The sequence below is a fragment of the Heterodontus francisci genome, chromosome 1, assembly GCF_036365525.1.
Source record: "Heterodontus francisci isolate sHetFra1 chromosome 1, sHetFra1.hap1, whole genome shotgun sequence".
Lineage (NCBI taxonomy): Eukaryota > Metazoa > Chordata > Chondrichthyes > Heterodontiformes > Heterodontidae > Heterodontus > Heterodontus francisci.
In genome coordinates, this window is record NC_090371.1 from 73,892,195 (window position 1) to 73,917,990 (window position 25,796).

At 43.2% G+C, this 25,796-nt stretch overlaps 1 protein-coding gene across 1 annotated transcript in view; it reads right to left on the reverse strand.

Moving 5' to 3' along the window:
- The window catches only part of dcaf12 (DDB1 and CUL4 associated factor 12), a 158,787-nt gene that overhangs the window by 76,996 nt on the left and 55,995 nt on the right, over positions 1–25,796 (reverse strand). Inside the window, exon 2 of the mRNA XM_068031735.1 lies at positions 17,535–17,789. Within this exon, the coding sequence (XP_067887836.1) occupies positions 17,535–17,789 (255 nt within the window). The remainder of the gene's footprint in view (positions 1–17,534; positions 17,790–25,796) is intronic.

Sequence of the window (25,796 nt, forward strand, 5' to 3'; positions counted from 1 at the left end):
TATCTAGATGAGCATTTGAAACGCCAGAGCATACAAGGCTATGGGCCAAGGGCTGGAAAATGGGATTAGAATGGATAGATGCTTGATGGCCGGCCTGGACACGATGGGCCGAAGGGCCTGTTTGTGCTGTATAACTATAACTTGTTCTAACAGGTGTCATCTTTCACTGATGAAGTGAAATGTCTCCAGGTTTCAATGAATGACCACCCTGCCAAATTGAGAAAACTCTTCTACAAAGCAACAGAAGCTTATTTACTTACATGTCCAAGAAGCATGGATTTAGGACAAATTTACGTCACAATTATACCTTCTGCCTGAATGCTCTGAATTACTCATGGGTTCAGGGGAAAGAGAACCAATGCATACATAAATCTTCATACCAAAGTAAAAGAAGCATTGACGAGCTGGTCTTCAGGTCAATATGAAGCAGTGTCCTCAAGCATAAATATACAGATGGCAAATCAGGAAAGCTAATCATCAATCTCTGGGCACTCCCAAATTCTGAAAATGTCTCAGTCTACCCTTGCTAACACTTAGGCCGAGCATGTAATTTCCTGCATCGGATAGCAGGAATCCTCCAACACAAAGGGGATGGAAGACAGCAAGCATCCCTGCTTGTTGATGCAGTTAACAAACATAGCGTCGTCCAGCTGTACATGTACTAATTAGCCACGTACGAACATACGAGTTCGGAGCAGGATTAGGCCACTCAGCCCCTCAAACCTGCTCCACCATTCAACAAGATCATGACTGATCTGATTGTAACCTTGACTCCACTTTCCCGCCTACCCACAATAACCTTTCATCCCTTGCTGATCAAGAATCTATCTACCTCTGCCTTCAAATTATTCAAAGACTCTGCTTCCACTGCCTTTTGAGGAAGAGAGGCCCAAAGACTCATGACTCTCACAAAATTTCTCATCTGCCTTTAATGGGCAACCCCTTATTTTTAAATAGTGACCCCTAGTTATAGATTCTCCCGGAAAGGGAAACATCCTTTGCACATCCAACCTGTCAAGACCCCTCAGGAGCTTATATGTTTTAATCAAGTTGCCTCTTACTCTTCTAAACTCCAGCAGATACAAGCCTAGCCTGTCCAACCTTTCCTCATAAGGCAACCCGCTCATTCCAAGTATTAGTCAAGTAAGCCTTCTGTGAACTGCTTCAAACGCATTTACACCCTTCCTTAAATAAGGAAACCAATACTGTAGACAGTACTACAGATGTGGTCTCACCAATGTCCTGTATAACTGAAGCATAACCTCCCCTACTTTTATATTCAATTCCCCTCGCAATAAACAATAACATTCAATTAGCTTTCTGAATTACAAACTGTACCTGCATACTAACCTTTTGTGATACATGCACTAGGACTCCCAGATCCCTCTGCATCTCAGAGCTCTGCAATCTCTCACCATTAAGATAAAATGCTTTTTTATTCTTCCTGTCAAAATGGACAATTGCACATTTTCCCACATTATACTCCATTTGCCAGATCTTTGCCTACTCACTTAACCTATCAATATCCCTTTGTAGGCTCATATCTCTTCACAACTTATTTTCCTACCTATCTTTGCGTCATCAGCAAATTTAGCAAGCACATCTTCGGTCCCTTCATTCAAGTCATTTAAACAAATTGTAAAAAGTGAGGCCCAGCACTGACCCCTGTGGCACACCACTCATTACATCTTGCCAACCAAAAATGATCCATTTATGCCTTCTCTGTTTCCTGTTAGTTTAGTTTAGAGATACAGCACTGAAACAGGCCCTTCGGCCCACCGAGTCTGTGCCAACCATCAACCACCCATTTATACTAATCCTACAGTAATCCCATATTCCTACCACATCCCCACCTGTCCCTATATTTCCCTACCAGCTACCTATACTAGGGGCAATTTATAATGGCCAATCAACCTATCGACCTGCAGGTCTTTGGCATGTGGGAGGAAACCGGAGCACCCGGAGGAAACCCACGCAGACACGGAGAACTTGCAAACTCCACACAGGCAGTACCCAGAATTGAACCCAGGTCGCTGGAGCTGTGAGGCTGCGGTGCTAACCACTGCGCCGCCAATCTTCTATGCATGCCAACATATTACCCCCTACACCATGAGCTTTTATTTTCTGCAATAACCTTTGATGTGCCACCTTATCAAATGCCTTCTGGAAATCGAAGTATAGTACATACGAAATAGGAGCAGGAGTAGGCCACTCAGCCCTTCAAGCCTGCTTTGCCATTCAATAAGTTCATGGCTAAACACATTTCCACCTACCCCCGATAACCTTCCACCCCCTTGCTTATCAAGAATCTATCTACCTCTGTCTTAAAAATATTGAAAGACTCTGCTTCCACTGCCTTTTGAGGAAGAGAATTCCAAAGACTCACGACCCTCAGAAAAAATTTCTCCTCATCTTGGTCTTAAATGGGTGACCCCTTATTTTTAAATAGTGACCCCTAGTTCTAGATTCTTCCACAAGGGGAAACATCCTTTCCACATCCACTGTGTCAAGACCCCTCAGGATCTTATACATTTTAATCAAGTCACCTCTTACTCATCTAAATTCCACCGTCTCCCCTTTATCCACAGCACATGTTACTTCTTCAAAGAACTCCAATAAATTGGTTAAACATGATTTCTCCTTCACAAAACCTGACTCTGCCTGATTACCTTGAAGTTTTCTAAGTGCCCTGCTAGAACATCTTTAATAATAGCTTCTAACATTTTCCCAAGACAGATGTTACGCTAATTGGCCTGTAGTTTCCTTTTCTCAGTCTCCCTCCCTTTTTGAAGAAAGGAGTTACATTCGCTATTTTCCAATCTAATGGAACATTCCCTGAATCTAGGGAATTTTGGAAAATTAAAACCAATGCATCAACTATCTCACTAGCAACTTCTTTTAAGACCCTAGGATGAAACCCATCAAGACCCGGTGACTTGTCAGCCCGCAGCTCCAACAATTTGCTCAGTACCTCTTCCCTGATTATAGTAATTTTCTTGAGGTCCTCCTCCCTTCCATTTCCTGATTTACAGCTATTTCTGGGATGTTACATGTATCCTCTATTGTGAAGACCGTGCAAAATACCTGTTCATCTGCCATCTCCTTATTATCCATTATTAATTCCCCAGACTCACTTTCTATCGGACAAACGCTCACTTTGTTAACTTTTTTTTTTAAAAAAGTATTTATAGAAACTATTATCGGTTTTTACATTTCTAGCTAGATTTCTCTCGTACTCTATGACTATAGAGTCTCTATGCATACCATGACTTATTCTTGGAAATCCCAGAAGAGTGATAAGTTGTGTCAATCCTTCAACCACAGCAAGAAAAGCCATCAAACTTGCTCCTCAATCCAAGGCACAGGCTCCTACTATAGTGAAACACTCAGCATTGGTCCTCAGTGAGGACAACTAACTTGGAAAAGTCCGTGGGGTGGCCTTTCGCTGGATAAACCCCACACAGGAGGCCTGGTGACAAGCCATTCAAGCTACATTGGAGCTTTGCTGGTAAATTTGTCAAATGAATTCAATCATACAATTAGAAGTCACTTTTAGGACAGTCTTGTCCAGTGTATTACCAATGCCAAGAGAAAATCTAATAAAAAATTGCTAAATCTGTCACTGGGGGTACTGCACAACGGGATTTGCCAAACCTCAGTGGATAATATACACTGGGATTTGGTACTGGTATTTTATGTTCATTACCCAGACTCTTGCAATGTGGTTGTGGCAAAAACTAAGCATTTTGTCCAATATATATCAGATATTAGCTTCTTTATTGTCAAGGAACATAAGGCATTAAAAACCAGCTTTACTCAGAAAAGCATGCTTCAGTTCACAATAGTTGCAATTTATTTCTTTTTATCTCAGCCATGTGTTTTAGGGAGGGAACTAAACCATGCAATTAAATATAAACACCTTATGGCTTTGGTTCAAGTAAGTGTTTGATTAGCAGCTTCTCCAAATTTAAAAGTTATTCAAGTCTCCTCAGTCCCAGTCATTAAATATGTGTCAGTCCGTTTTGTTCAAATTGATAGTCTGCCTGAAGCCTTTGGGGTGATACAGTGTCAAATCAAAAGACTTGTACAGATAGTGAAACAAAGCTACTTCAAAATACTATGTACTAGTGGCGCAGTGGTTAGGGGTGGCACAGTGGCGCAGTGGTTAGCACTGCAGCCTCACAGCTCCAGCGATCTGGGTTCAATTCTGGGTACTGCCTGTGTGGAGTTTGCAACTTCTCCCTGTGTCTGCGTGGGTTTCCTCCGGGTGCTCCGGTTTCCTCCCACATGCCAAAGACTTGCAGGTTGATAGGTTAATTGGCCATTAGCAATTGCCCCTAGTATAGCTAGGTGGTAGGGAAATATAGGGACAGGTGGGGATGTGGAATTAGTGTAGGATTAGTATAAATGGGTGGTTGATGATCGGCACAGACTCGGTGGGCCGAAGGGCCTGTTTCAGTGCTGTATCTCTAAACTAAACTAAACATTATAGATTCGTTCATAGGGAAGGATTAGCTTTACCTATTCAATTTCTACTTTCAAAGAATTGTGTTGATCGGCTAGAAAATTGCTAACGTCACATTATTTAAGAAGTGCAAAAGAGAGAAACAAGATGTAGCATCACCAGGTTGATACCTCATTTTTAGGTATGCCTGGTGCTGCTCCGGTCATGCATTCCTATGTCGACTTCTAAAAGTGTGAAGTTATCTACGTGGGATCTGAAGATAAATCGGCATATTTTTTCCAAATGATGAGAACCTCGGTACTATAGAGGAGGAATGAGATTTGTTAGTCCACGTACACAAATCATTAAACCCAGTAGAGCAGTACAAAAAGCAATCAAATTGGCATTTAGCTCAAGAGGACTGGAATACAAAGGAGAGGAAGTATTGCTGCAATTGTTGAGAGCCTTGATCATTATCCCATTTGGAGTACTGCTTTCAGCTTTGGGCACCACACCTCAGGAAGCATATAAAAGGATTAAATTATGAAGGTAGGCTACGTAAAACTTGTCCTTTATTACCTTAGTATAGACAATTAAGGAGGCGATCTGATGAAAGTGTTTATATCTATTCTATCAAATCTTAACATTTTAAAGAGATTATTTCCTCTGGTGTGAAAATCAACAACAAGGGGACATCTTAAAATCAGAGCTCAGCCATTCAGGATTGAAATCAGGAAGCACTTTTGACAAAGGTCAGAAGAGGGGGTGAGGGATAAACCTGATAACTACAGGCCATTAATATCAACAGCAGGAAAACTACTAGAAATTATTGCCAAGGACAAAATTAGTTGTCAATTGAAGAAGCACGGATGAATAAGGGACAGCCAGCATGTATTGTTAAAGGCAAAACGCGTCTGACGTGATTGGGTTTTTTTGATAGAGAGACACGATTGATAAAGGTAGTGCAGTACATGTTTTATATATGAACTTTCAAAAAGAATTTTAAAAAGGACCCAACAACAGACTTATTTGGAAAATAGAACGACAAAATTAAAGGTATGGTGGTAACTTGGTACATAATTGGCTAAGGAATGAGGTCAGAGAGTCAATACGGCACAGGAGAACGACATTCAGCCCAGAGTCCATGCCGGTTCTGCATATAGCAATCCAATCAGTCCCATTCACTTGCCCAACCCCGAGTCCTGCAAGTTTATTTCCTTTCAGTGCCCATCCAACTTCCTTGTGAAATCATTCATCATCTCCGTTTCCACAACCCTCTTAGGTAGCAAGTTCCATAGGAACACAATAACAGGAGCAGACGCCTTACGCCTGCTCCACCACTCACTAAGATCACGGCTGATCTTAACTCCACTTTCCTGCCTGCCCCCCATAACCCTCGACTCCCTTGTGAATCAAAAATCTGTCTAACTCAGCGTTGAATATATTCAATGACCCAGCCTCCACCACTCTCTGGGGAAGAGAATTCCAAAGTCTAATGATCTGCTGAGAGAAAAAAAATCCTCATCTCCATCTTAAATGGGAGATCCCTTATTTTTAAACTGTGCCCCCTAGTTCTAGATTCCCCCATGATGGAAAACATCCTCCCTGCATCCACCCTGTCAAGTCCCCTCAGAATCTTATATGTTACAATAAGATCACCTCATTCTGCTGAAGTCCAATGGATATAGGCCCAACCTGTTCAACCTTTCCTCATAAGACAAACCCTTCATCCCAGGAATCAGCTGAGTGAACCTTATCAGACTGCTTCCAACGCAATTATATCCTTCTTTAAGTAAGGAGACCAAAACTGTACACAGTACTCCAAATGCAATCTCACGAAGGACCTGGACAGCTGCAGCAACACTTCCTTATTTTTATACTCCATTCCTCTTGCAATAAAAAAAGCCAACATTCCATTTGCCTTCCTAATCACTTGCTGCACCTGAACTCTAGCGTTTTGAAATTCATGTGCAAGGACACCCAGATCCTCTGTGCCATAGATTTCTGCAGTTTATCTTCATTGCCTAAACTCAGGGAAGGTTCCATTAGATTGGAAAATAGACAATGTAACTCCTTTATTTAAAAAGAGAGACAAAAAGCAGGAAACTACAGGCTAGTTAGCTTAACATTGGTCATAGGGAAAATGTTAGAAGCTATCAAAGACGTTACAGCAGGGCACTTGGAAAGATTCATGGTAAATCAGGCAGAGTCAACATGGTTTTGTGAAAGGGAAATCATGTTTAACCAATTTATTGGAGTTCTTTGAAGAAGTAACGTGTTGTGGATAAAAGGGGAAATCGGTGGATGTACTGTACTTAGATTTCCAGAAAGTGCCACATCAAAAGGTTATTGCGGAAAATGAAAGCTCCTGGTATGGAGGTAACATATTGGCATGGACAGAAAATTGGCTAGCCAATAGGAAACAGTAGGCATAAACTTACTGGTTGGCAAGATCTAACGAGTGGTGTGTCACAGGGATCAGTACTGGGTACTGCCTCTGCGGAGTTTGCATGTTCTCCCTGTGTCTGCGTGGGTTTCCGCTGGGTGCTCCGGTTTCCTCCCACCTCCAAAAAGACTTGCAGGTTGATAGGTAAATTGGCCATTGTAAATTGCCCCTAGTGTAGGTAAGTTGTAGGAGAATGGTGGGGATGTGATAGAGAATATGGGATTAATGTAGGATTAGTATAAATGGGTGGTTGTTGGTCGGCACAGACTCGGTGGGCCGAAGGGCCTGTTTCAGTGCTGTATCTCTAAATAAAATAAAATAAAAAGTACTGGGGCCTTAACTTTTTACAATTTATATAAATGATTTGGATGAAGGGACCGAAGGTACGGTTGCTAAATTTGCTGATGACACAAAGATAGGTAGGAAAGCAAGTTGTGAAGAGGACATAAGGCGCTACAAAGGGATATAAACAGGCTAAATGAGTGGGCAAAGATCTAGCAAATGGAATATAATGTGGGGAAATGTGAATAAAAGCAAAATACTGCAGATGCTGAAAACTGAAACACAAACAAGAAATGCTGGAAATACTCAGCAGATCTGGCAGCATCTGTGCAGAATGAAGCAGAGTTAACGTTTCAGGTCAGTGACCTTTCATCAGAACTGATGAAAATGTAAAATTGTCCATTTTGGCAGGAAGAATAAAAAAAGCATATGATCTAAATGGAGAGAGATTGCAGAGCTCAGACGCAGAGGGATCTGGATGTCCTAGTGCATGAATCGCAAAAGGTTAGTATGTAGGTACAACAAGTAAACAGGAGAGCTAATAGAATGTTATCATTTATTGCGAGCGCAATTGAATACAAAAGTAGAGAGGTTATGCTTCAGTTATACAGGGCATTGGTGAGACCACATCTGAAGTACTGTGTACAGTATTGGTCTCCTTATTTAAGGAAGGATGTAAATGCGTTGGAAGCAGTTCAGAAAAAGTTCACTAGAGTAATACCTGCAATGGGCGAGCTGTTTTATGAGGAAAGATTGGACAGGCTAGGTTTGTATCCGCTGGAGTTTAGAAGAGCAAGAGGCGACTTGATTGAAACATATAAGATCCTGAGGGGTTTTGACAGGTTGGATGTGCAAAGGATGTTTCCCCTTGTGGGAGAATCTAGAACTAGGGGTCACTATTTAAAAATTAGGGGTTGCCCATTTAAGACCAAGATGAGGAGAAATCTTTTTTCAGAGTGTCATGAGTCTTTGGAACTCTCTTCCTCAAAAGGCAGTGGAACCAGAGTTCTTAAAATTTTTTAAGGCAGAGGTAGATAGATTCTTGATAAGCAAGGGAGTGAAAGGTTATCAGGGTAGGCTGGAATGTGGAGTCAAGGTTAGAATCAGATCAGCCATGATCTTGGTGAATGGCGGAGCAGGCTCGTGGGGCTGAGTGGCCTACTCCTGATCCTAATTCGTATGTTTGTATGTATTTAAATAATATTCGGCTATTCTATCCTTCTTGTTAATGTGGACAACTTCACATTTTCCCACACTATACTCCATCTGCCAAATTATTGCCCACTCACAACCTATTTATATCGCTTTGTAGCCTCCTTATGTCCTCTTCACACTTGCTTTCCTACCTATCTTTGTGACATCAGCAAATTTAGATTCCACACACTGTCTCTTCATCTAAATTAATATAGATTGTAAATAGTTGAGGCCCCAGCACTAATCCCTGTGGCATCCCACTAGTTACAGTTTGCCAACCCAAAAATGAGCCATATATCCTGACTCTCTGCTTCCTGTTAGCTAACCAATCTCTAAAACGGCTAATATGGTACCCCTCCTCCCCTCCCCAACAATATATGAGCTCTTGTGTCGTACTCTTTTATGTGGCAACTTATCAAATGCCTTTTGGAAATCCAAATATACCACATATACTGGTTCTCCATTATCCACCCTGCTAGTTACTTCCTCAAAGAAATCTAACAAATTAGTCTAATACGAACTCCCCTTCATAAAACCATGTTGACTCTGACTCAGGGTATTACAATTTTCTAAATGTCCTTCCATTTCCTCCTTAATAATGGATTCGAGCATTTTCCCTATGACAAATATTAGCCTAACTGGCCTATATTTTCCTGCTTTCTATCTCCCTCTTTTCTTGAATAGAGGTTCTACATTAGTAGTTTTCCAGTCTGCTGGGACCTTTCCAGAATCTGGGGAATTCTGGAAGATTACACCAATGTATTCACTATCGCTGCAGGCATTGCTTTTAAGACCCTAGGATGCAGGCCATCAGGTTCAGACTGGTCAGCCTTTAGTCCTAAAAGTTTTCCCAGTACCTTTTCCCTAGTGATCGTTTCAAGTTCCTCTCTCCCTTTTCCTTCTTGATTTTCAACTATATTTGGGATGCTATTTGTGTCTTCTACAATGAAGACGGAAAGAAAGTACCTGTTTAACGCTTATGCCATTTCCTTGTTTCCCATCATTAATTCCCCAGTCTCACTCTCTCATAGAATCACAGTAAGTTTAAGGCACAGAAAGAGGCCACTTGGCCCATCGTGTCTGTGCCGGCCAAAAAATGATCCACCTATTCTAATCCCACTTTCCAGCAACTGGTCTGCAGCCCTGCAGATTACGCCACTTGAGGTGCATTGATCAATAAGCAAGTAATTTTCTGTTTATAAACCTACAAGAAAACCTGTCGCTGTCTGTTTATTTGAAAAATAAATCACTAAGGGGTTAAACCCAAATAACTAAACACACTTGCTGCGGTCAGGTGGGGAGTTGAACAGTGGGAAACATAGGAGCAGGAGTAGGCCATTCAGCCCATCGAGCCTTTCAATACGATCATAGCTTATCTTCCACTTGAATGCCTTTTCCCCACACTATCCCCATATCCCTTTATGTCACAGGTATTTGGAAATCTGTCAATCTCTGCTTTAAACATACTCAATGACTGAGCTTCCACAGCCCTCTGGGGTAGAGAATTCCAAAGATTCACCACCCTATGAGTAAAGAAATTTCTCCTCATTTCTGTCCTAAGTGGCTTGCCCTTTATTTTGAAATTGTCTCTCCTGGTTCTGGACTGCCCAACCAGGGGAAACACCTTAGCTGCATCTATCTCTAAGTATTTTGTAGGTTTCAATGAGATCACCTCTCATTCTTCGAAACTCTAGAGAATACAGGCTCAGTTTCCCCAATCTCTCGATAGGACCGGCCCGCCATCCCAGGAACAAGTCTGGTGAACCTTCGTTGCACTTCCTCTATGGCAATAATATCCTTCCTACGGTAAGGGAACCAAAACTGCACACAGTACTCCAGGTGCGGTCTAACCAAGGTTCTGAACAATTGAAGCAAATCTTCACTACTCCTGTACTCAACTCTTCTTGCGATAAAGGCCAACATACCTTTAGCCTTCTTAATTGCTTGCTGCCCGTGCATGATAGCTTTCAGTGACTTATTGACAAGGACACCCAGGTCCTTTGGTACATCTACATTTTCTAATCTCGTACCATTTAAGAAATACTCTGCACATCTATTCCTCCTACCAAAGTGGATAACCTCACATTTTTCTACATTATATTCCATTATATTCTTGTTCACTCACTAAGTCTGTCCAAATCCCCTTGAGGTTGCTTTGCATCCTCCTCACAACACACATAGTATTGTGTCTTCTGCAAACTTGGAAATATTACATTTGGGACCCACATCCAAATCTTTGATATATTGTGAATAGCTGGGGCCCAAATACTGATCCTTGCAGCACCACACTAGACACTGCCTGCCAACGCAAGAATGACCCGTTTATTCCTACTCTCCGTTTTCTGCCTGTTAACCAATCCTTAATCCATGCCTGTATATTACCTCCTATCCCATGTGCTTTAAATTTTGCTAACCAACCTCCTGTGGGGGGGGGGGGGGGATTTATCAAAAGCCTTCTAAAAATCCAAGTATACCACGCCCACCGACTCCCCTTTATCAATTCTGTTCATAACATCCTCAAAAAACTCCCACAGGTTTGTTAAACATGATTTCCCATTCATAAATCGATGTTAACTATGCCCAATCAGATCATTATCCGTGTCCATTTATCACATCCTTTAGAATAGATTCTAGCATTTTCCCAACTACTGATATAAGGCAAACAGGCCTGTAATTCCTTGTTTTCTCTCTCCCTCCCTTGTTAAAATAGCGGGGTGACATTTGCAACCTTCCAATCTGCAGGAACCGCTCCAGAATCTGTACAATTTTTGAAGATGATTACCAATGCATCCACTATCTCCAAAGCTACCTCTTTTAACACTCTGGGATGTAGAATATCAGGTCCTAGGGACTTATCAGCCTTCAGCCCCATTAATTTCTCCAATACAACCTTCTTGCTAATACTAATTTCCTTCAAAACCTCATTCCCCCAATCCCTTGGATCTCTAATTTCTTGTATTGTCCTCAGTGAAGACAGACACAAAGTAATCATTTAGCTTCTCTGCCATTTCTCTATTCCCCATTATAAATTCCCGACTCTGCCTATAATGGACCCACATTTGTCTTAGCCAAACGTTTCCTTTTTACGTACCTAAGGAAGCTTTTACAATCCATTTTTGTATTTTTTGCCACACAAGTGCCAGGCAGTGACCATCGCCAAGCAAGAATCTAACCATCTCCCTTTGACATTCAATGGCATTACCATCGCTGAATCCCCACTATCAACATTCTGGGGGTTACCAATGACCAGAAGCTGAACTGGAATAGCCATATAAATATCTTGGCTACAAGAACAGGTCAGAGACTAGGAATCCTGTGGCAAGTAACTAATTTCCTGACTCCCCAAAACCTGTCCACCATCTACAAGGCACAAGTTAGGAGTGCGATGGAATACTCTCCACTTGCCTGAATGGGTATAGCTCCAAAACACAAGAAGCTCAACACCATTCAGGACAAAGCAGCCCACTTGATTAGCGCCCCATCCACAAACATTCACTCCCTCCGCCACCGACGCACAGTGGCAGCAGTGTGCATCATCTACAAGATGCACTGCAGCAATGCACCAAGGCTCCTACGACAGCACCTTCCAAACCTTTACCACTTAGACGGGCAAGGGCAGTAGTCGTATGGGAACACCAATACCTGCAAGTTCCCTTCAAGCCACACACCATCCTGACTTGCAACTACATTGCTGTTTGAAAATCCTGGAACTCCCTTCCCAACAGCACTGTAGGTGTACCGACTCCACATCGACTGCAGCGGTTCAAGAAGGCAGCTCACCATCACCTTCTCAAGGGCAATTAGGGATGGGCAATAAATGCTGGCCTAGCCAGCAATGCCCACTTCCCATGAATGAATTAAAAAAAAAAATTTTTTTTGGTCTCTTCACATTCTCCATCTCCTTCGTCCTTGGTTCCCTTACCTTTTGCCCTTGTTGGAATATACCTAGCCTGTACCTGAAACATCTCCTCCCTGAAGGTCACCCACTGTTCCGTTACACTCTTTGGTTCCATTTTTCCCCATGGCTAGATCCCCTCTTCCAATTTACAACATCTACTTTAGATTGCTGCTTGCTCTTCTCCATTACTAACCTCAACCTTCAGATACAACGTTTACCCTTACCCAAGTGTTCCCTCAAAGACACTTGGTTCACTCGGCTCGCCTCATTCACCAGAACCAGAACCAGCAATGCCTCCTTCCTAGTTGGACTGAGAACATACCGGTCAAGGAAATTCCCCTGCACATTTCAGAAATTCCTCCTTCTTCTTTCCCTTTACTCTCACAATATCCCAATCGATACTTGGGTAATTGAAGTCCCCCAATATCACCACTCTATAGTTCTTGCACATCTCTGTGATCTCCCTGCAGATTTGCTCCTCTATCATTCTTTGGAGGCCTATAGAAAACTCCAGTAACATGATCCTACCCTTTCTGCTTCTCAATTCTTAGCAAATGAATTTTGGCCTTGCGCACTCAAGGACATCCTCTCTTTCCAACAATACAGTGTCTTACCTAACCAGTACTGCCACCCCACCTCCCTCTTTCCTTCCCTATCTTTTCTGAACACTTTGTATCCTTGAATATTAAGCGCCCACTCCTCACCAGTTTTAAGCCACTACAAACGTCCACACGGATATTTGTGTTTGTCACTCACCAACCTTATTCACCACACTTTGTGCATTTACATACATGTATTCTAAAGCTATCTTTGCATCCCTCGTAGTCCTTCTTGGTCTGCTCCTATTTATTTTGGTACTACTTCCTTCTGCAGTACTAGCTGACACTCATTCCTTTATGCAACTTATTCCTCTTTTCTACTTCTATATGCTGGTGCCCAACCCCCTGCCAATTTAGTTTAAACCCTCCCCAACCACACTCGTGAACCTCCCCATGAGGATACTGGGCCCAGTCCTGTTGACGTGCCTCTTGCCCCAGAATTTAAAAAAAAAATTATTCCATGGGATGTAAGGCTCGCTGGCAATGACAGCATTTGTTGCCCCGTCCCTTAATTGCCCTCGAGAAGGTGGCGGTGAGGAGCCTTCTTGAACCACTGCAGTCCATTTGGCATAGGTACATCTACTGTGTTGTTAGGGATGGAGTACCAGGCTTTTGACCCAGTGACAGTGGAAGAATATGGATATAGCTCCAACTCAGGATGGTGTGTAGCTTGCAAGGGAACTTGCAGATGGTGCTGTTCCCATGCATCTGCTGCCTTTGTCCTTCTTGGTGGTAGAGGTCGCAGGTTTGGAAGGAGCTGTTGAAAGAAGCTTGGCGAGTTGCTGCAGTGCATCTTTTTCATTGTACACACTGCTGCCCTCTGTGTGCCAGTGTTGGAGAGAGTGAATGTTGAAGGTGGGGAATGGGGTGCCAAACAAGTGGGCTGCTTTGTCCTGGATGGTGTCAAGCTTCTTGAGTGTTGTTGGAGCTGCACTCATCCAGGCAAGTGGAGAGTATTCCATCACACTCCTGATTTGTGCTTTGTACATGGTTGACAAGTTTTGGGGAGTCAGAAGCAGAGTTGCTCACCGCAGAATTCCCAGTCTCTGACCTGCCCTTGTAGTCACAGTTTTTATATGGCTGTTCCAGTTCAGTTTCTGGGCAATGGTAAACCCGAGGATGTTGATGGTGGGGGAGGGTTCAGTGATGATAATGCCGTTGAACATCAAGGGGAGTTGGTTAGTTTTTCTCCCATTGCACATGGTCACTGCCTGGCACTTAAGTGGCAAGCAACATTTATGCCACATATCAGCCCAAGTCTGAATGTTGTCCAGGTCTTGCTGCATGCAGGCATGGACTGCTTCATTATCTGAGGTGTCGCGAATGGTACTGAAAACTGTACAATCACCAGCGAACACCCTCACCTCTGACCTTATGATGGAGGGAAGGACAATAATGAAAGCAGCTGAAGATGGCTGGGCCTCGGACACTGCTCTGATGAACTCCTGCAGCGATGTCCTGGGGCTCAGATGTTTGGTCTCCAACACCTACATCCATCTTCCTTTGCGCTAAGTATGACGCCAACCAATGGAGAGCTTTCCCCCGATTCCCAATTACTTCAAAGCGAGGGCTCATTGAGCCCATTCTTGGTCAAATGCTGCCTTAATGTCAAACGCAGTTACTTTCACCTCACCTCTGGAATTCAGCTCTGGAGTCGAGTGATCCTGGCAGAACACAAACTGAGCTTCAGTGAACAGGTTATTGGTGTCGAAGTACTGCTTCATAGCATTGTTGACGACACCTTCCATTACTTTGCTGATGATTCAGAGTTGACTGATGGGGTGGTAATTGGCCGGATTTGATTTGCCCTTCTTTTTATGGACAGAACATAACTGGGCAATTTGCCACATTTGGGTAGATGCCAGTGTTGTAGTTGTACTGCAACAGCTTATCTAGAGGCGCAGCTCGTTCTGGGGTACAGGTTTTCAGTACTACTCCCGGGATGCTGTCAGGACCCATAGCCTTTGCTGCATCCAGTGCCTTCAGCCGTGTCTTGATATCATGTGGAGTGAATTGAATTGGCTCAAGACTGGCATGTGTGATGCATGGGGTCCTTGGGAGGAGGCCATGATGGATCATATACTCAGCACGTCTGGCTCAAGATGGTTGCAAGTGCTTCAGCCTTGTCTTTTGCACTGATGTTTTGGGCTCCTCCATCAATGAGGATGAGGATGTTTGTGGAGCCTCCTCCTCTGGTTAGTTGTTTAGTTGTCCACCACTATTCACAACTGGATGTGGCAGGACTGCAGAACTTTGATCTGATCCATTGGTTGTGGGATCGTTTAGCCCTGTCTATTGAATGCTGCTGCTGCTATTCAGTATGCATGCAGTCCTGTGCTGCAGCTTCAACAGGTTGGCACCTCATTTTTAGGGATGCCTGGTGCTGCTCCTGGCACACTGTCCTGCATTCCACATTGAACCAGGATTGATCCCACCGCTTGATGGTAACAGTGAGGGAAATGTTAAGGTTACAGATTGAGGTTGAATACAATTCTGCTGCTGCTGCTCCTGATGTCCCACAGCACCTCATGGATGCCCACTTTTGAGCTGCTAGATCTATTCTAAATCTAACCCACTTAGCACCGTGGTAGTACCACACAACACGACAGATGGTATCCACGGTGTGAAATCAGAACTTCATCTCAAGGACTGTGCGGTGATCAATTCTACCAATACTGTCAGACAGATGCATCTGTGGCAGGTAGATTAGTGAGTGTGAGCTCAAGCTAAACTGGTCCCAACTTCAAGAATCTTAAGGCCTCCCTCCTGCACCATGCCTCAAGCCATGCATTAATCCTCCCTATCTTCCCATTTCTACACTCGCTAGCGAGTGGCACTGGAAATAAGCCAGAGATTAACCTTCACGGTCCTATTCTTTAACTTCCTCCCTAGCTCCTGAAAATCTGACCATAGGACATCAATTCCTGCTCTTTATGTCGATGGTACCGGCGTGTACCACAACTTGTGCCTCACTCCCTTCCCCCTGCAAAATATTCTGCACCCACTCAGTGATTCCCTTTACCCTAGCTCCAGGGAGGCAACACACCATGCAGGACTCACGATGACGGTTGCAGAAATGCCTGTTTGTCCCCCCCAGCTAGGGAATCTCCTATAATGACTGCATTTCTACTGTTTGCTGCTCCCTCCTGTGGAATCCCTTGCCCATTGGTGCCATGGTCTGGTCTGCACTCCTTCAAGCAGTCTCCAAAACTGGTCTGAAAGTGAAACACAACCCTAAGACTCCTGCACTTCCTATTCATCCGAATGGCCATCTACTATTCTGAACTCTCTGCTTGTGGGATGAGTGTCTCCTGGAACATACAATCCACGAAATTCTCTTCCTCCCTGATGCTCCGCAGTGATGCTAGCTGCCCCTCAAGCTAGGCAATCCGGAGCTTTACCTCAACAACTGAGGACACTTCCTGCACGTGTCTTGGGGGACCACATGTGAAGTGCCCTGAAGTTCCCATATGGCACAGGAATTGCAAGCAACAGGTCTCAGCTACACATCCAAAATCTAAATAATCTCTATTCCTCATTTTAGAATGTAGTTAGCACCTTGTTTAAACTATTAATTTTAATTAATTCCTCCAGAGCTGCTCTATGCTAATACTCTTATTAATTCACTTATTGTTATACCTCTCCAGTTTCTCGGCTCCTGGCTTGAACCAATGCCTTAGCTTAGGGAGAGAAAAAGAGAAATATTCACCAACCAATCACTTACCTGCTTTCCTGCGATGTCACACTTTTGACTTATCTCCACTCTGGCTCACTGCTCCCACTCTTTTTAAATCTCTGCCTGGCTCGCTGCTCCCACTCTAAATTTCTTTATCAAGCTAGAGAGTAATGGTGAACAGATGTTTTCCCCTGACTGGATAGAACTATGCTGCGGGGTGCCCTGGGGTGGTAATAGGACCATTTAAACAAATGACTTGGACTTGATATAAGGAGTACAATTTAGGACTTTACAGATGATACAAAACTTCAAAACCTAAGTGCGTCTGCTTCAGCAGGAGGTAAGCTAATGAAATGGGCAGCCAGATGGCAAATGCAATTTTATGCGAAAAACTGTGGAGTGTCACACTTTGAGAAAAGAAACATGGATAGTACAAGTTAAATAGCACTTCTGTTCGTAATTGAGACAGTTATGGTTGACAACTGTAAAATCTGCATATGTTCGACTGCTCATTTAATCTTGTACTCTAACAGGTGAATAAATTTAGTTTAAAAGTTAAGTATAATGTTATTCTATAGTATTTCCAAGTTCTAAAAGATCACGAGCACATTTAACAAAGTCAATAACTGAAACAAAGTGATGAGGGTTTGCAATTCAATTCTCAGAAATGCTACAAAGTTACCTAGCTGTCCGGAACATAGGAAACAAAGGTTCACTTTTAGAATAGTCGACAATGCTGAAGAAAGTTCAAGTCAGATTCAAAAGAAAACCATTAATCACACCACCTGGGTGAACCCAACTTATTCAATTTAGAGAAGTTTTTGTTAAGATTACGGGTGAAAGGCATTGAGGGTGAAAGGAAAGGAATTTTAATACTAACTCCTAAGAGTTGCCTCTCACCTCCCAATCTTAGCCATATTCCATAAAATTATGAAAAATATTGTTTACTGACATGGGGAAGTACAGTGAAAGTTTTTAAAAAATCTTCCACTCACCGTATTGCATTTTGTCCCACATACCACTTGCCGATGGTTCAGCCACTGGGATGCAAACACCTTGTTCAGGGTTCCCAAGTGGAACTCTTCCTCCTTCAAAAGGGCGGGTAATCTGTGAGCTGCATAACCACGTAGTGCTTGTTGGTAGCTCTGCTCATTCCGAAGCTTAATCTGTTGACCTGCGAGGTAACAGACAAAGGACTTCTTCACAAGCGGTAGCTTCTTCTTTTTACGTAGCGTGTGATCCTGGCTGCACTGTTGAAGGAAAATGTGAATAAGTTAGCTGTTTAATTTAACTTGTCAACATTTTTTATGAAATAGGCAATAATTGGTAACTTTTCCCCAGATAATTAGTTGTCTGAAAGTAGTTAATCCACAGAAATAAAAGATTATGAATATCTGACAGAAGTTTTAAATAGTTGGTCAGCTATTACTACTATTCTTGCGCTTGCCAGTGTTAATAGTCTAAATCACAGGACTGCAAAGTCACAAAGAAACCATTATGAGCTTCAATGCAAAGTCATGCATGTTAACATTCTTCTTCTTCTTTGGCCTCCTTGCCTCGAGAAACAATGGGTAAGTGCCTGGAGGTGGTCAGTGATTGTGAAGCAGCGCCTGGAGTGGCTATAAAGGCTAATTCTAGAGAGTGGCAGACTCTTCCACAGGCGCTGCAGATAAAATTGGTTGTCGGGGCTGTTACACAGTTGGCTCTCCTTGCGCTTCTGTCTTTTTTCCTGCCAACAGCCAAGTCTCTTCAACTCGCCACTCTTTAGCCCCGCCTTTATGGCTGCCCGCCAACTCAGGTGATCACTGGCAACTGACTCCCACGACTTGTGATCATTGTCACAGGACTTCATGTCGCGTTTGCAGACGTCTTTAAAGCGGAGACATGGACGGCCGGTGGGTCTGATACCAGTGACGAGCTCGCTGTACAATGTGTCCTTGGGGACCCTGCCATCTTCCGTGCGGCTCACATGCCAAGCCATCTCAAGCGCCGCTGGCTCAGTAGGGTGTATATGCTGGGGATGTTGGCCGCCTCGAGGACTTCAGCGTTGGAGATATGGTCCTGCCACCCGATGCCAAGGATTCTCCGGAGGCAGCGAAGATGGAATGAATTGAGATGTCGCTCTTGGCTGACATACGTTGTCCAGGCCTCGCTGCCGTACAACAAGGTATTAAGGACAATCTAAACCCATTTTTCCCCCTGTATTCTTGGAAATAACTTGTTCCACATATCTTCACACAAAAATAAAAGGCCATCCAGCCTTCCTCCAAAAAGGTAGTGTCGAATTTACGCAGTCACAGACTTCATCTAACTGTATCTGCCAAGGGAGGGCAAATTTCCAATATAAAGCACTGAAATATCTTTCTCCCTCTCTCCTTCCTCCCATCCAAAGATAACAGTCCAGGATATTGATCCAACACTATGAGCTACATTATGTAGCTTAAGTCATTTGCAGAATTGGAAACACAGTGGTCTATAGAGAACACAATCCATCTGTAATGATTCTCATACCATTCTTAACCAAATATTTACACTGCTTTATGAAGAGAATTAATAAACATAGCATTCTAACTTTTAAAACCACTGTGTGGTTAAGAATTGCATTTGCTTGAAAGTTGCCACTTTTGCAAGTGTGGCCTGTAATTTTGGGAAAGAAGTTTTAGTGCATTGGAGGTGGTACAGCAAAGGTTCACTAGATTAGTCCTTGGGATGAGAAGCTTGACAGGGTAGACACAGATAGTTTCCCCTGGAAGTTTTAGCGAATGGAAAGCTGTTTCCAGTCGCGTTCTAAAGGGCTCAGTGTTGGGTCCCTTGCTGTTTGTAGTATATATTAATGATTTGGACTTAAATGTGGGAGGCACGATTGGGAAATTTGCTGATGACACAAAAATTGGCCATGTAGTTGATAGTGAAGAGGATAGCCGTAGACTCCAGAATGATATCAACGGTTTGGTGAGGCGGCGGAAGAGTGGCAAATGGAATTCAATACAGAGAAGTGCGAGGTAATGCATTTGGGGAGGGCAAATAAAGCGAGGGAATACACACTAAACGGGGAGGATATTGAGAGGGGTAGAAGTGAGAGACCTTGGGGTACATGTCCACAGGTTCCGAAAGGTGGCAGGACAGGTAGATAGAGTGGTGAAGGCAGCATATGGAATGCTTTCCTTTATCGGCCGAGGTATACAATACAAAAGCAGGGATGTAATGCTGGAACTGTATAAAACGCTAGTTAGGTCACAGCTGGAGTATTGCGTACAGTTCTGATCACATTACAGAAAGGACATAATTGCTCTGGGGAGAGTCCAGAGAAGATTTACAAGAATGTTGCCAGGGCTTGAAAGCTGCAGCTATGGGGAAAGGTTGGATAGGCTGGGGTTGTTTTCCCTAGAACATGGAGGCTGAGGGGTGACTTAATTGAGGTGTACAAAATTATGAGGGGCCTAGATAGAAAGGACCTGTTTCCCCTAGTGGAGAGCTCAAATACCAGGGGGCACAGATTTTAAGGTGATTGGTAGATTAGAGGGGACATAGGGAAAAGATTTTTCACCCAGAGGTTGGTGGGTGTCTGGAATTCACTGCCAGGAACGGTGGTGGAGGCAGAAACCCTCAATTCTTTTAAAAAGGTACCTGGACATGCACCTGAAGTGCTGTAACCTGCAAGACTATGGACCAGGTGCTAGAAGGTGGGATTAGACGACGGCTGGTTTATTCGGCCAGCATGGACATGATGTGCTGAATGGCCTCCTTCCATAATTTTTCTATGGTTCTATGGCTGTGGATTATAGAACACGGGGGCACAGTCTCAGGCTAAAGGGGCTGATCATTTAGGACTGAGATGAGGAGAAATTTCTTGACTCAAAGAAGTGTGAATCTTTGGAATTCTCCATCCCAGAGGGTTGTGGATGCTGTATTGTTAAATATATTTAAGGCTAAAAGAGACAGATTTTTGGTCTCTCAGGGAATCAAGGGATATGGCGAGTGGACGGGAAAGTGGAATTGAAGCCAAAGATCAGCCATGGTTGTACTGAAAGGCGGAGTAGGCTCGACGGGCCACTCCTGCTCCTATTTCTTATGTTGTGTTCTTATGTTAAAGTTTCAATTATCGATTTAGACTGCACGATCAAGGACTGGATTTTGCAGTCAGTGGCAAAGCAACTGCGTTCACTGCTGACCTCAAAGAAAGCTGCCCACAATGATCTAGCAATTTCGGTGGGACGGACTTCCCCTTTCTTGATGTTAATTTGAACTGGTGCCCAATCAAGGAGATCGCCAGGTGGCATCAATGGTGATGTCATCAAGCGGGTAAGCAGCCAATCATATGAAAGGATATTTAATAGAAGTGTTCATGATTATGACAGGCTTAGTTAAGTTATAAAAAGGAAAAATTATTCCCATTAACTAACGGTACAAGAACTAGGGGACACAGATTGAAAGTTTTGGGCAAAAGATGCAGGAGGAATATGAGGAAGCACTTTTTTACGTTAACAGGTGGTAATGAACTGGAAGTTGCTGCCCACAAGGTTGGTGGAAGCAGAGACAATCAATGACTTCAAGAGAAAGTTGGATGGCCACTTGAGACAAATAGACTTTCAGAACTATTGGGATCGAGCCGTGGAGCAGGACTGATTGCATAGCTCAGTGGAGAACCAGCATGGGTTCAATGGGCCGTCTGGCCACCTCCAGTGCCGCAAGTGACTACTCTCAGACACCTAAGCAGGAAGTAAAAACCACTAAATCCCTTCAATTTAAATTTTACATTTTTACAGATGAAATACATGATTGGGATATACACATGGGATTAAAGTAGAACCTAAAATAAACTTCTCTTAAAAATTCCAAAATGTGAAATTTATCATAATGGAGAAATCTGACATTCAATAAATATAAAATTACTCTTTCAGGACCAGTGATGTTAGTTAGTAGTAATTATGAACTTAGTCTGCCGTTAAAAACAGTTACATTTCATTCAACAGGGTGCAACTACTTCCAAGTATTTTTCAGCGAGACTAATAGCATAAGAGTGGAAGTTCTTGTCAGTTCATTGATTTGTAATTGATTGCATTCTGGAGGGGCCTAAACAGCACACCCTCCAGAGAAGCATAGAATCACTAACAGCAACTTCTGGATTTCTGCTTTTAAATGCACATGCACAGACTCTAGAAGTTGCTGTCAGTTTCAGAGGAGTAAAGACAGTGAATGCTGATAGTTTCACTGTCATTACTACTACAAAATCCAGTCCCATATCTTTCGGCATTTTACAGAAAAGCAGAATTAATTATTCATGGGATGTGTCAAGGCCAGCATTTATTCCCCATTGCTAATTACCCTCGAGAAGGTGGCGGTGAACCGCCTTCTTGAACCGCTGCAGCCCACGAGGTGATTCCACAGTACTGTAAAGGTGGAGAGTTCCAGAATTTTAACCCAGTGACGATGAAGCAACAGCAATATATTTCTTAGTCAGGTTGGGCAGTCTTGGAGGGGAACTCGGAGATGGTGGGATTCTCATGTGGCTGCTGTCCTTGTTCTGGTCTTTCCTCTGAACCTACTCCAACAAACTCATGTTCTTTTCAATATAGGGTGTCCAAATTTACAAACACTCAAAATATGTGTAAAGTAACTAATTTCAGCTTAGAATCAAATTATAAAAGTGCGAAAGACTACTGGAGTGTGAAAGGCCAGAAGAATAACCTTAAGCTTGAGCCTTGGAGAGATCTTTTCTATAAATTAATACTTGTATGAAGTGAGTAAGCACAGTATAATTTTTTGCAAGTAGGGGTTGCAGACTAACACTATCTACATTTTTAAGTTAGGCAGAAGGAATAGCAGAACAGCAAATCATGTGTGAGATACCTTAGCCTTCACATGTTTCCAGACGCAACACAATTACACTTAAGCATTGGAAAATTCAGCTCTCTTTAGGTAACTGTTGATCACACTTAACAACATTAAAGGGAATGCTAAGTACTGTATCTGAATCGTATTCTCGAAAATGGAGATAGAAGCACTGCTACACAATTCAGACACAGGAACATGTAAAAAGAGAGAAGTGTGATCAACCACAACAGCAACAAAGAAAAACAGTGCAGGGAACTCTCAATTTGCTGGAACAGTTCATTAGATAGTGTTGGACAAGAATGAGATGGACAATGACCCCACTCGCCTTTTCTAGTCCACCCCCTCACCCCAGGAACGGAAATGCTCAACCAGTTATGCATGGCCTCCAATATGATCACCATATTGACCTCCAATGTTGTATGCCCTTTCTCTCTGCCAAATAGGTCAATGGCTGCCTTCTCCATTGGTGTCATGATCTGTGTATTGGCAAGATTTCATAGTGCTCTTATATTCTATCACCGGTTTTAGGCCAGCCTCACCTGCAAGAAGAGTGGCAGTGAGTTACTATGTGCCCTGCACAGTGTGCATAACGAGAGCAATGAAGATTAAGTGTGACCAATAGGGGATGTAGCTTTGAGGGCAGTGGAAGTCTAGATGTTGAGAATGTAAGCAGAAGGAATTGCAATGAAGTATCCTGTTGCAGTTGGAGAAGCAGCATGGGAAGAGAGAAAGGGAAAGATTGATGGTGTTGGGACTACATTAGAAGGGGTGCAAGGCAGTGCTACAATTGAGGTGAAGGGCATCATACCTTGATAGTCTTGATGTCATTAAATTCCTTCCTGCATTGCCATCAGGTCCTGGGAAGACTGCTGATGGCAGTGACTTGCTCTGCTACCTCTCTGTTGTTGCTGATTCATTGGACTGGACACCCAGAGGGGAAGAGGTCTTCCTTTTTGTTGCTCAGTGTGGCCTTCTACAAAGTCATTCTGCCTCCTCCTCCTCCTTTTGTCTAAGCATTGAAAAGTGCATCTCCCTTTAAAAGGGGAGGCAGGCTGCCTTTGAGTAGCAGTCACCGAGCCGGACTCCCTGTCCTTTCAATCAGCAAATAGCAGTAGTTTCTCACCAATTTTAAATTAAATCAAGCCTCCCGCCAACTGTATCTGGCTGCTATATCAGATGCCCAGCCACCACCCACCCTACCTATGCCCAAGAAACACTTCCATGAATTGTCTGATTTTTCCTTTCTACTTCTAGAAAAAGCGCAGTTTTATTCAATGTCCACCACTGGTGAGTATCCAATCTCTGTAGATTCAATAAAGAATTACAGCACTAATTCATGTCCTATCACTCCACACACTCCACAAATGTATTGCCTCACCTCCCAGAATAACAGAATTGAGCATTGATTTCCCAGGTACAAGAAATTTCTTTGGAGATTACGTTTATATTTTACGGTTCCAGCAAGAGAAATTCCTTCAAACTGGTCTGCCTCTAATGGTTTTTTCCATTTTGGCTCTATGTGTGGCATCTATAGCCTTACCATATCTTGTATAGCAAGACTAATGAGTGAAGATAGGCGTAAGGTCATTCACTGGGTTTTAAGTTCCAGTCACAGTCCATGAGGATTTGGGGTTACAAAAGAACCTATGCCAGATCACTGCAGAAACTGTTCGATGGATTGTCAAATTGTATATATTAGCAGAAAACAAAAACAAGGAAGCACCACAGTTTTACAGAGCATTAGTCAGACCTCTTTGGAATAGTATGCTGGGTGTCTGCTTTAGCAAGATTTTGTGGGATGTGGGCGTCGCTGGCTAGGCTAGCATTAGGTGCCCATCCCCAATTTCCCTCCAGAAGATGGTGGTGAGCTGCCTTCTTGAACCACTGCAGTCCTTGGGGTGTAGGTACACCAACAGCACTGTTAGGAAGGGAGTTCCAGGATTTTGACCCAGCGACAGCGAAGGAACGGCGATATAGTTCCAAGTCAGGATAGTGTGCGACTTGGAGCAGCACTTGCAGGTGGTGGTGTTCCCATGCATCTGCTGCCCTTGTCCTTCTAGGTGGTAGAGGTCGTAGGTTTGGAAGGTGCTGTTGAAGGAGTCTTGGTCAGTTGCTGCAGTGCATTTTGATGATACACATTGCTACCACTATGCATCGGTGGTGAAGAAAGTGAATGGTGAAGGTGGTGGATGGGGTGCCAATCAAGCGGGCTGCTTTGTCTTGGATGGTGTCGAGCTTCTTGAGTGTTATTGGAGCTACGCCCATCCAGGCAAGTGGAAAGTATTCCATCACACTCTGACTTGTGCCTTGTAAATGGCGGACAGGCATTGGGGAGACAGGAAGTGAGTTACTCACCGCAAAAATCCTAGTCCCTGACCTGCTCTTGTAGCCACAGTATTTATGTGGCTGGTCCAGTTAAGTTTCTGGTCAATGGTAACCCCCAGGATGTTGATAGCAGGGCATTCAGCAAAGGTAATTCCATTGAACATCAAGGGGATATGGTTATAATCCCTCTTGTTTGAGATGGTCATTGTCTGGCACTTACGCAGCATGAATGTCACATGCTACTTATCAGCCTAAGCCAGGTCTTGCTGCATGTGGACTGGGACTGCTTCAGTATCTGAGGAGTCACGAATGGTGAACATTGTGCAATCAGCGAATATCCCCACTTCTAACCTTATGATGGAGGGAAGGTCATTGATGAAGCAGCTGAAGTAGTTCAGTGAACATACACCAAGAGAGAAATAATATTGTCAGACTAGGGGTGAGCAGAAATGAGAAGAGAAATAAGAGAACTTGCATTTATATAGCCCCTTTCATCTCAGGATATCCCACAGCCAATGGATTATTTCTCAAGTGTAGTCATTGTTACGTAGGTCAACACAGCAGCCCATCTGTGCAAAGCAAACTCCCACAAACAGAAAAGAGGTGGTCTCATTGAATTGCTGAAATAATGAAGGGAGGCAACATCGACAGGAAGGTCTTCACTCCAGTACAGGAATTCAGTATCTAACCTTAAAATTCAAGTTATACCAAAGTGAATCCAGGAAACCTTACTCACAGAAATGTTTTGTTAATATGGAACACAGTGGTTCAGAAAGCTAAGCATGCAAAGTCAACTGAGGTGTCTTTTTTTTTAAAAATCAATACATAAAAGTTATCTAGATATATGGAGAAAATGCAGGGAATTGAGAATAAATTGGAGGGTCATAAAAATAGCAGATCTTACTCCATGGGTTTATATTGGAATATATGCAGACTCACACATTACTTTGGAGATTTTCAATTACCAACACAGTTCCAGACCAACTGCATTTCTTCATATCATTCACAACATAACTCAATGTACCAGCAACCCAAAACCTACGCCTATAATAGCCAAGCGTAGCCTACTTGTTTTTCTGTTTTAAAAAAATCTCAGA